Here is a 12,931-nt window from a genome sequence, read left to right as displayed (position 1 = left end):
ATTTTCACAGTTTTCTGTCATTTTGCACTCGCTGTAATGTCCTCTCATTTAACAAAACTAATGATGAGGGACTGATTTTTAAATGCTATCACCACTTTTTTTTAACTGGATAGAAATTTATCACTGTCCAAACATATCTATGAAAATGAAAAAGGAAGTCTGTTTACTTGGCGAAACAGGAGAATTATCCAGAATATCCATCCATTCAAAAGAATAAAAAACGAAAAGACATTTGACTACTGTCAAGAATAATTCTTCTCATGAAATCATAGAATACCACACACTGATTTCCGAGGTTATCTTGATGCACATTGCATTTCCAAAATATAAAAATGACTCCGATCAAAGAAATTAAGTTCATAACGGCGGTCAATCTCACAATTGCTCTTATTTCTCTCCAGACGCAGCAAAGATGTGGCAACACGGTGATAAATATCATCAGTAGACTTTTTCCTCCGCAACAGAAATTCACCGTTATAAATTCACAAAAGGGATAATTTTAACCCCCTCAGCTTCAAATTAAATAACAAAAAAAGTCCAAAAATTCCTTGATTACTGGATGTAATATTTTCTTAGCGGTCGAGGCACATATAACACAACTGAAAAATGGCAGATTCTCGTAAGATCTTGCTTGATTCCTGGCCACTTTAGTGAAGCCAAGTCACAGTCGTCGTCACCATTACCGTTGCATCATTATTTATATATTCCTTGGTTGCACCATGTACCGCACCAGGATGCTGCTTTTTTCATAATTTTTCAAAGTCATTATGAAATGAGCCATTCAATATTCTTCGCCACGACCATAGAAATACCTTAGAATTATCACTAAATTACTTGATACTGGGTTTCCAGTCACGGTATTTGTTCCAAAGGAAAAATTATTATTTGCAGCGGATACATAAGGCCAGTGATGGGAGAAATTCTTCAAACATTTCGTATCTTAATTTGTCCACTTGGTTCAAATTTTTGGTGAAAATTCCACTGTTCAGTAATACCAAGTACCAAACGTTTAGAACGTGGCTACATGGTCCCTTTTAATCTGCAGGATACTTTTGTCACTCTGTATAATGTTGATCCGTAGTACTTACTGAAGCCACCCAATGTTAATTGCTTCAATCACTGTAATAACATCCATTCTCTGTAATCATATACTTTGGGTTGTTCTTGTTTTCATTATTCATTGCTTTCATTTCTCCCCCAAGGCATTTAATTTATAGTCCCTTTTATATTATGAATTTTATCAATTGCATCCAGTATTTACGTACACATAGGATTTCCTTTAACACTAATTAATCACTTCTTGAAGAATTTATCAATTCTTGTTCCGACAGTTCCAAACTTTAAAAAATTAGACGAGATTCACGTCACATTAGGTTCTTATCACACACACATTAGGTTATTATCACACGAATTTCATTAAGAACACATTTTAGGAATCCCCACTGAATACTAAAACGAAACCACTAAATAATGAAACACCTGGGTACTATTTTAATCACTCCTCTATAGCATAAATGACATTTCCAGTTTTACAAGTTCCACAACCAACGGTAAAACGATCATTTGAATGACTTTTGGCATCGAAATAAGTCATTTCATTATAATTTCCACAGCTTTGTCAATATATTTTGCTCTCTCTTCTTCATTTTCTTCACTTGTATTTTTGCCTTCACTTCCAGCGATTATTATTACTCTTGCGTATTTCTTTTCTTATTTACCTTCCAAGTGATCCTTTTTTACTCATGCAGATTTCTGTCATTGTTTTCATCTTAAGATGACGATACACTTTTTATTTTTTCTTGCTAGTGAATATTAACCTTACCATTTCGTATTCAGATTTGCAAATGAGCAATCCAGTTTCTGCTTGCCGATAGAAAGATGTGATCTTCTTCAGAGAGACACTTTCCGTCATGTATCTGCCAATTAAGATTTCCATTTCCAGAATTATCGTGAGAATTGGTATTTTTCTTAAGCTTTGCACAGTCAAATTTCAGTCTTGGTTCAAATTCAGTTTCAATATATCACTTATATCACAAAAAATCACGTAATTATGCCCTCCTTCATGCATAGGAAAATACCTCCTCTTATTCATATAATGCTTCACGCATTTTTGCGATAAGTGCAATGGATATTGAATTCCCGATACCGGGATGGCATTTAAATACTTATAGCGATTTTTTTCACTTAAAAATCACCAAAATAATTGAATCGCTTTAGCCTTTCATAATCAAATGAAACTTACTCAAGACTTTCCAGGTCTTGAATGGCTTTCATCACAAGAAAATTGACTCCAAAAAACGGAGCTACACCAATTTCATCATTTTCATTCCATCACCAAATTTCACACTGAACTATTACTTCACGGCCACCAAAGGCAGTCGTGAAATTCGATACCCACCATCTTGTATTTGGTGTGTAGCTTCCTTCACGTCACACCTTGCATTTTGCAGAATTGCGTAGATGAGAGGAAGGGTTTCCACAGGTAATCGGAACATTTGGAGCAATGCCACTATGGCATCTTTGACGAAATTCATGTTTTCACCTGAAAAGAAGGAACACACTAGTCAATACTGTGCAGTGAAAACATGTTTCATAAAATCAATTTTTCAATAAAACTTTCTGAGGCATTTCAATAGAAAAAAATACATCTATATAGACCGCACTTCAGTTATTATTAGCCCTTTAACACTTTGAGAGCTGGCCGCTAATTTTAAAGCCATACTGAAAAATCCGGTAATTTTTACTTAATTCGCAATTTTTTTAACATTAGCATCAAAAATATATTTATATCGATGTGTATTTCAGAAAAAATGGACTTTGCTCGTCTTTATGAATGAGTTGAATAACATTTATTGCTAATTTTTAAATATATAATTTAACAATGAAAACCTACTGTTTTTTTTTAATAAAAAAAGTCACAACACATGATGCACCGCCATAACATGCATAATAATTTTTTATTACGCTAAATTTTAACTATTTAAAGCGTGGAGGTCATTAAAAAGCATTGTTCCAAGCAAAGCATTATAAATCCTGGATGGCAAAAAAGGTCACTGCACCCGCAACGAACAGTTCTTTCCTCCAAAGAATTTTCACACTAAGTAGGCTGAGATAAGGGTGCCGGTAGCTACAGAGAACTTTTCTTCCTCAAGACATTAAAAGAACTCTTTCTCCATCAAGCAGTTAAATTTTGAAATTATAAAGCCACTAAGCAGTAAACTGGAAAAGTACCACGGGCGAAATATTACGCCTTCTCGCAAACAAAGTCATTGGAATAGAAAGACGTAATATTACGTCCATGGCAATCTTCAAAAAGATTAACAGGACGTAACATTACGTCCATGGCACGCAAACTGTTAAGGTCCATAAAGATTGCAGCCTTAAGATTATGTAGCAACATACGTTTATAGCCTAATATTAATGTGTAGATTTCAAAACCATTTATATGAATCTCTAATTGTTTCTAAGATACAGTTTGGGAGGTGAAATAATACCAATTCTCGCTCCCTTATAGGGACATATGTGTCACATGACATAAAAACACTAATTTTGTGAAAACTAAAGCACAAGTTCTGAGTTTTGCGCACTAATTCCACAGGCCAAGTACACATAAAATATGAACCGAAAGTCCTGTTATTATTGACCATCTCATTGATTTGTCATTAACACTAGAACTACCTATGGAGTCATTTCGACTCCTTGAAATTTATAATTCTCTGATCTGACCTGAAATTCCGTGATTTTGACATAAAATAACGCTTTGCGATAAAAATAGCTTTAGAAAAAATAGAACTTATTTATCAAAATTTACCTTTGGCTACCAGAGAGAGGAGGTACCAATTGCAATAAAAATCCTTTTTATTTTATTAAATAATCTTCCCACCTTCCATGTACCTTACGTAATATTTTTTGTTTAAACATGATAATAAATATGGTGAAGGGTTAATGTTTTGATTTTTTATCCAATTCCTCAGTGATAATCCCATTAAAACAATATAACACGTCAGAAAAAAGAATTTCAAAGCAATACTGTCGAACCTCGCATTAAAAAATCATATTCTGTTAAAAACCACGACTGAAATATTTCAATTTTAAACAAAAATGATAAACTAAAGCAATGTATCAATAACAGCGGATATAAACGAAAATGAAAAGGAGACTTTGTTCATTTCCACAGATTTATTTTGGCGGTACGACATGTTTCGACCAACGAGGTCATTATCAAGTACTCTTTTGTCGAAACATGTCGTACCGCCAAAATAAATCTGTGGAAATGAACGAAGTCTCCATTTCATTTTCGTGTATTAATTTCCACATAGTTGAGCCTAATACAATTGAGCGGATATAAACTTTAAAAATAAACAAGTATAAGGCAGGAGTCAAAATGACTCCATTCGGTAGTTCTAGGAGGGGTGTCAAGTCCGGTGTTCCTAGTGTTAACTATCAAATTTCCACTTCGTAAACAGCATTTCAAGTAAAAGTTCTTAACCATGTGGAAACAACGATACCAAAAGGATTTCACTAAAAGAATTTAAAACTAGAAGCCAATAGCCAATTATTCAATAAAACCAACTCCTACAATCATTCAACTTCTCATTTAATTTTGAGAGCATTTCGAAAATTTGGGACATGTTTGTCCCTTGGCCTTAAAAGGTCAAGACGCGATCAACCAATTAGTATTATCTTTACGCATCAAGGAGATTATTCATTACTTTCGTATCTCCATTATCCGCACCAAACTCTTTGCAGTTTGAAAATAAAACAATAGAATGTACGTAAGGTTCACGAATGCACAAAGATTAACAGCACCCGCCTAAATCGTGAGACTTGTTTTACGGACAGGCTGCCTTCGTCCCCCAAGGGAACTTCTTCTGTAATTGTCTTTTTACGCCAGCGGATATCTCTTAGGATAAGAACAGTGGTGCTGCGCATTGGTTTGGAGATGCTTCTAGAGCTAATCATCTCTGCCCAGATATTCTTGGAATTTATTTTTTCCTTAATTTTGAGTGAATTATGTATCGTGCAAAAGATCAAAATAAAAACAATTTGATTTGCATCCACATACTAAACCGCAAGCAAAAAAGAAGAAAATATTAATAAAATAATTATACGGAAATTAATAAAATGACTAAATTTAAACAGTACCAAATTTATACAGCCAATTTATATGGATTACATTTTCTTCCCGTAAATATAACCAAATATAATAAGTAGGAGAATGAAATAAGAAACTTGGAATCTTCGTGCTTACGTTAAAATTTTCCCAGAATACCTGGTGAAGGGTGAATAAGACACTATAGATACACACTAAAATGAATGATCAGCATGTTGTCCGAGCATTTATCCAAATTTAATGGAAAACATAAAGTAATGTGGGAATTGAATAAGAATCTTGGAGTCCTCGAGCTTAAGAAAAAACAAAATTCCAAGAATATCTGGGCAGGAATGATTAGCTCTAGAAGCATCTCCAAATCAATGCTCAACACCACTGTTCTCATCCTAAGAGATATCCGCTGGCGTAAAAAGACAATTACAGAAGAAATTCCCTTGGGGGACGAAGGCAGCCTGTCCGTAAAACAAAAAACGGGAGAGCACATAAATTTCACGTTCGTAAAGGAAAGAGAAAGAAAAGGAAGCGGTAGGAGCTTCAGAAGCAAAATCCCTCTTCCAAATTACCAGAAAAATTTAATTTTAGGAGTGATTGTCTTCCCAAGGACCTACGGAAAATCGAATAACGTTTAAGCTTTCTTTTTAGGACTCAAAAAAAATAGGGATGAAGGCGAAGTCTAAAATATCCTAATAACGCGTCTTAAAAATAATATTTAAAAATGTTATGCAATATTCCCCTAACGTAAAACATCCTAACAAGACTTTTTGGCAAAAAATGAGGCATGTCAAATTATGTATCATATTGTTGAAACTTTAGATGCTTGGTACACGAGTAAAGCACTAGCTCTGCAAAAAGAACCTTGTGAAACGTGGACAGGTAAAAAAAAGGCTTTCTGCAACTTCTCATTCGTCAGAAAGAGCATGAAAGTGAAAAAAAGTATATAACAAATTGAGAAAAAATATTTGCTGTTGTAATGACAGCAGTAACTAACTATGCCCACCCTCAGTACAAACGTCTTCGACCTGAACACGCAGGCAGTAAGGCCATCAATAATGTTGCTATTTGTAAGCAACCGACGCAATAGAATCCGAAAGAAAGAAGAAATTGGTGAAGGTATTTTATGATATTTTATAAAGGAATAATATAATTGCATAAAAACAGTAAAATTGTAAAAAATAAATTGAGGATAACACATGAAAAATGTCTATAAATACTTGGAAGTACTAAAATGTACACCTTATAGTTATCTTGCTTATCCAACTACTACAGAGTAAAATAAACACTTAATCTTTACAATTTTTCCTTAAAGAAATCCTTTGCTTCAGCAAAAACTTATTAATAATTAAAAACCTTACAAATATATAAAATTATGTTATATCTTCCACCATGAAACGCATCGGGAATCTTCCAAGAAATTTATATAAACTGTATTTCAAAGATATAAAGGCGTGAAATCTCTTAAATAGAGCCATATGACAACTTAGATCATCGAAAAAAATATTACTCGGAACAAACGCAACTTATTTTAGCTGGTTAATTTCTTTAATCCAAGGGGGTAACAAGCACATTCTTGTTAAAGATATTTATTTCAAGGGCTCCGCAGGACCATACTTCGAGGTTCCCAATAGGGTGTAGGATTTCAGATGACCGACCCGTTATATTTGAGGGAAATAATTCTAATTACCACTTTCTTTCGACCGTAGAAAAAAGCCGTTGATATAAAAAAAACTTGAGAACTCGTTGAGATAAAAAATAAATGTTGGTGATTTATTTGGCAAAAAATGCCACTACTCATAACTTGTAATAAACGAACGAAAAAGTGCATATAAGAAGACCAAGCTGGGTAAAAACAAACTTTCCTTAAATGAGACCTCTTAATTTGAGCTTAACAATTACCCACACATTAGATGATCCATTTGGGGTTCGATTATTGTGTAATTATCCAATTAGGGTCCATTAATGAATTATTGAGGACATGGATATGTTTACAAAAGGGACTGTATTGTATTTGAGCTTAACAATTATCCGATTTCGATCCATTTATGTATGATGGAGGAAATACTGAACATTTATGAACGGGATTCTACACTTAACTTTTTTACATTTTAGGCTACATTTGGTGAACATTATAATGAAAGAAGTTGACAAAAACAAGTTACCTTTTACGGAAAAGTTTCTTCGACCGTAAAAACCGGTTGGGGTAAATTTGAGCCAGGAGTGAGTTAGGACCCTTTTTTATGGAGAGCAACAGGGAGTAAAAGATGGGGAGAGGGGTATTTAAGGGGGGAAAGAGGGGATCTCTAGACCCTTTTGTCTTCCCCGTTCGCCACCAAAGCAATCGCTTCCCTAAAAACCCCACACCACTGATGTCCCTAGGGAGGGGGGAAGTTTCTTTTACAAGCAACCACCCCTATCCAAAACAGCACAACCCTTTACACACACCCCCTTTCTGCCTTTCGGTCTTAAAAACATTTCCAAGTCGCACCGAAAGAAGGGATTACAGTCAAAACCACCGCACCCATTTCCCTCCGAGCGATTCGTATTTGTTTTCACATTTTTTTCCCTCCCACACCCCTCAGAAACCTTTCCCCAACCCCCAGTATCATGCCAACGCCACCAACAAGTCCTTCCTTCCTTCCTTAATTAGCCAACTTAATAAGTCGGAACGGAAAAGAAAAGCGAGAAAAATAAAAACAGGTCGAATTCGGCACCGACGGGAAGATGGTGTGTTTGGTATGGTGTGGGGGAAAAGAAAGGAAAATACTGTCGGCTACAAGATGATGTGCAGCTGAGCTTTGTATCTGGGCTTGTGCGCATGCTAAAATAATGAATAATACGTAATTTTAAATAAAATTTTATTCTAACTTCTGATTTATATTTTTATAACTAATTCCAAAATGTACACACTCCAGTGCAGCAAATGACTCCGCGCACCGTAAAATTAGCAGTTTGGTAAATTTCATGAGCTTAGTGACCCAGAATAGGGAGAAATACTTCGTCCGAAGCATTCATCTTCCACAATACGTTGCAAATAATAATTTAGGTATATAAAATGGCTCTGGCGTATTTAAAAACGCATAATTTGTTGTTAATTAATTAACATGTTTTAACATTATATTTTCCTCGTAAGGGGAGGGTGTGGTTAGAGGAAGACTGCGCGAATGTTACAATAGAGGAACCTTAAGTCCGCCCCTAAAAGTGTTGTCACCCAACGCGCATTTAAATGGGTTTACAAAAGTCGCCACTCGCGTCGCTGACGGACAAATTGACCCGATTTTCACGGAGAAATAAGGGATAGTTAGGGGTATCAACGGAAATTTACGTTAATGATGATGATAAAATTTCATAGCTCTTCAATGCTATTCCTCGAATTTACAATAACAATCCTGCAAAATATTTTTTTTAAAGTGAATCGCATTGCACTCATCACCCCACCGCGAATATTTTTGAAAGCCGATTGAAATGCGACCGAAGTGGCGACAGAAATCAGCCTTCTACGGGGTGAAATTGGGCATCCTCTATGCAGTCCCCTTGGAAAGAAAAAAGCAGAAAAAAACAGGTCGAATTCGGCACCGGCGGAAAGAAGGTGCGATAGGGATGGGGAAAAAAGGAAACTAAGGGAAGGGGGCTGGTTTAAAAGAAGACAGTGCGGATGCGCTAAAGAAAGCGTGTATAAGTACTCCTCTACCTACCCTCCGGTCGCTTCCGTAATCGTAAACCAAACCCCGTTGAATTAAGTCCGTGTCGGCTTCGCTCAAAGAAAAATGGGGCAGGTGCCTTCGTTGCGGTCTCCCCTCACAACTCATACCAGAAGAAATGAGAGCATCAACCCTGTGTTGAAAAGCGTAGTCACGAATACTACAATGGAGGTACTTCTCAAATCGTCCTCTAGATCAGGGTTGCAGGTGATTACCAATTTTTAAATTCCCTGAATTTACCCAAGCAATTTACCGATTCCGCAGACCAATCACCAAATTATTATCTATTATTGAATTATTTTATTTCTTCTGAATAAAAGTGTGGTGAAATTAAATTCAAAGTGATAACCAATTTCTTAAATTCACTGACTGTACCCCGGCAATTTCCCAATTTTGGAGACCAATCACCAAAATATAAACCATTATTGGATTATTTTATTTCTTCCGAGTAAAAGTGTCGTTATACTTAAGTAAAAGGTGATTACCAATTCATCAAATTTTTCATTCACAGACTTTTTCCCGGTAATTTACCAATTTCGGAGACCAATCACCAAAATATCAACTATTACTGGAATATTTCATTCCTCCGGGACAAAATTATAAAAAAAATTTATATTACAAGTTGAAACCAATAAATCAAAAACAAAAGAACATCTAAATGGAATAAATGTCATAGACTCTCATAAACTTAAATAATCCACCAAATCACGCCCATTTCTCATTTTTACCCTCATTTATGTTGTGCTTCGCTATAAATTACAAACCATGATAAGGCATCTTGAATATACACAATTAATAGATGCTACTGTATCATAAATAGTATCTTTTATTAAAAATAACAATTGAATCACCTCAAGATATATGAAAAGGGTCCACCAAAACGTATTAAACTTAGAATCGACACTTTAAAAAATGGCAAGACATCAGAAGTGGCGAAGAGCGTAGTCACGAATACTACAACGGAGGAAATTCTCTAAGGGTCCTCTAGATCGGTGTGGTAGGTGAGTACCAATTATTTTTTAATCCTTGACTTTCCTCGGATAATTTACCATTTTCGTTGGCCTGCCACCAAAATATCAACTAGTACTGGAATATTTTATTTCCCCTGAATAAAATTACAGTCTTTTATCGACCTCAAAATAATATACCCTGAAAATTAAAAAAAAAACAATAACTCAAAAATTTATGAAGCCGAAACCAATGCTTCAAAACTACGCAAAATCTTGATAAAAAATTTAATTATACTTCATAAATTAAAATATTATCCAAATCACGCACACTTCTCATTTTTAGCCAAATTATCAATTATGCAGGGAGGAGAAAATTTCTGCCACGAAATGTTAGCCCTAGATAACAAATTTCAGTAGGAACGAAAATTACTGGTGATGTTTTGGTCGAAATCGCACCATTTTTAGATGACAGAAACTTTGAGCAAAGCGCTCCGATTGAAAGCGAGTTTGTCCTGTTACCGAATGCATTGGATAGATCGCGATCTCCGGCTAGCAAAGTCATGAGTTGTTCAGTGCATCCAGCAACAGTGCAGACGCGCGACCTTGACCGATGAAAACGATGTTCCACACGTTTAAAAACCGAATCACATAACGAAGCTCACAGTCGTTGGGTTCAGGAATCGTATTAACATTTAAAATGAACTCACACAAGAAAAGAAATCAGAGAAATTAATAAAAAAGGCGTAAATTTTAGCCAACGATTCAACATAGGTGTGGTGCACGTAGGTAGATCACAGAAAGCAAAATTTCATAGGTGCTTGAGCAAACCAGAACATACTTTCTGTATACGCCGTGTTTTTCATCATCATCATTTAGATGGACTACTAAATATGATCGAATTAATGATATTTTTAAATAATTGTTATTGACTTTTTAGATTGTAAATAATATTTAATAATGTTAAAAAAGTCATTTAAATGAACAGATTTAACAATTTATACGATAAAACTGAATATTGGATGAATATGAGGCGTTTTATTCCAAAATACATTTTAGGGGTCAAATGACCCCTAGCCGTCCTTCTAGGTAGCGCGGATCTCCCGTCCTCCTAGTGTTAACCTGCTGGCACATACTTCATGTGCAAAACATTGTGATAGCGGGATGCTGTCATGACTAGATTTCGGTCTGCGAATACGTTGATTGATTGAACTGCTACATAAAGTTTTGAATGTTTTGGTTTTTTGGACATAAGTAAGCGTTTTGGGAACCTGTTGGGGACAAAGTGTGCAGTAACTACGACGGCTTGAGACGGTGTCATACGAAAAATATCTTGAAATTCCAGCTTTTTCGTCAGAAAGCGCTATTTTCGCGAGACGTTCATCCTTGAGAACTTACGACTCTCCTTACGATATCATAAATGACAACAGAAGACCGACCGCTCAGAGCCTCATCATGGAGATTCATTCGCTCTTAATTAAAATTCTTAACCACCTTCTCACTATTCCATTACTCTTTGCATTTCACTGTGAATTCTTGAATGCGTCCATGAATTTCGTGCAGATTCATGTTCCTTACGTTTAAAAACCGACCCGCATAACGAGCTCACAGTCAACGGGTTAAGGAATCGTATTAACCATTTGAAATGCACACACAAAAGAAAAGAAACCAGAGATATCAATGAAAAAGGCGTAAATTATAGCCAACGATTCAGCTAACAGAAACAACTACTAGAGTAGTGCTCACAGGTAGATCACCGAAAGTAGAACAACAGAGGTAATAGAGCAAAACAGTACATACTTTCTGGGTGCGCCTCTTATAACGGATACTAAACCTTGACGTGCAATATCCCATTGATTGATGAAATTGATAACATTCTAAGTGTAAAAATAAAATTGAAATGAGTATGAGTGAAGATAATTACTACCCGATGGCAAAAATTAAACTGAGCAGGACTTTGGTATGCGTACACAAAACAAAAACAAATATGTGCATGAGTAAAAAATTAAAAGTACAGTATACTTACAGAATAAGAGTAAATGAGAAGAAATAAAACAATCAAAGCTTACACATTCGACATCGTTAGACAAAGCTACGGTTGTTTTTTTTATCTTTTGAAGACGTTATTGCGTAAGAGAAACGTCAAACCACGTCTTCTCAGGATATCCAATGCGTTAAAATATGCACTCTGTGCCATCGCTTCCAGAGAAGACTCGCCCATCGTCTTCAGGGTGAGTTAATCGACATCGTGTAAGTCAATTAAAGATCTTAAGACGTATCCCTATAAAAACTCCTTTTACTCCTGATTGGCCGGAAGAGCCTTTAAAATTTTGATGTATAAGATGAGCCCTAACGTTTTTTTCCTTCCAAATGTGCTTCCAAGAATCGCTAAGTTTATTACCCATACGTCGATTAAAGAAGACGATGAATTAATATTCCTTAATGTCATCTTTTAGAAACGGTATTTCAGTTTACTATCTCCACGCTTCCTTAACAATGCTTACCCATCTGTGGAAAATATCGTGCCTGCAAATAATAAATTGGTACGTTCAAAATTCACAAGAGCTGATGACACGTAAAAGTATGGGGAGGGAGGTGAGAAACTGCAAAAAGGTGATGGTAGAATTTCAGCGGATGAAGAGGATAGCGTTCATTCAAACGAAAAAAATAGGTGCATAGAAAACCGCAGGCTTTACTTCGGCCGCGACACACCTGCAAGGATGATGCCCGTCATTGACATTCAATATTTTTATTTTCACTTAATCTCTTCATGTGAAGCACGCTACCTGGATGCGGTTACACCTTTACGGTCCCGAATCTAAAAAGTGGATTGACAACTACTGCTGCTAACTTGAGTGGCCGAGGTGAATCTGACCCAAATGTATACAATAGAGAAAGAAGCGATACCCTTAGCGGAATAACTGTAACTAAGAAAAGAAAAAAATAAGATTTAGATTGGTATCTGATTTAAAAATGGAGCTCCTAACGGCTCATGTCACTAAATGTTAATAAAAATATACATTTTTATTAACATTTAGTGACATGTATATTTTTATTAACATTTAGTGACATGACCCGTATTTTTTCATCAAAGAGCAGTTTTATTCATTGTATTTGTATCTTAGGTGTTACATAATGTATTCGTATTATATTCCCATAATGGCTTGTGCTTGCAT

General features: G+C 35.5%; 1 protein-coding gene across 2 annotated transcripts in view; it reads right to left on the bottom strand.

Annotated features, from left to right (window-relative positions):
* Positions 1–12,931, bottom strand: part of LOC124167746 (protein doublesex-like) — a 296,228-nt gene that overhangs the window by 154,353 nt on the left and 128,944 nt on the right. For both annotated transcript variants that reach the window (XM_046545757.1, XM_046545758.1), the window contains one exon: positions 2,399–2,542. In XM_046545757.1, coding sequence (XP_046401713.1) covers positions 2,399–2,542 — 144 coding nt within the window. The remainder of the gene's footprint in view (positions 1–2,398; positions 2,543–12,931) is intronic.

Source organism: Ischnura elegans, chromosome 11, assembly GCF_921293095.1.
Source record: "Ischnura elegans chromosome 11, ioIscEleg1.1, whole genome shotgun sequence".
NCBI classification, from domain to species: Eukaryota; Metazoa; Arthropoda; class Insecta; order Odonata; family Coenagrionidae; genus Ischnura; species Ischnura elegans.
This window is presented reverse-complemented; position numbering and strand designations above follow the sequence as displayed.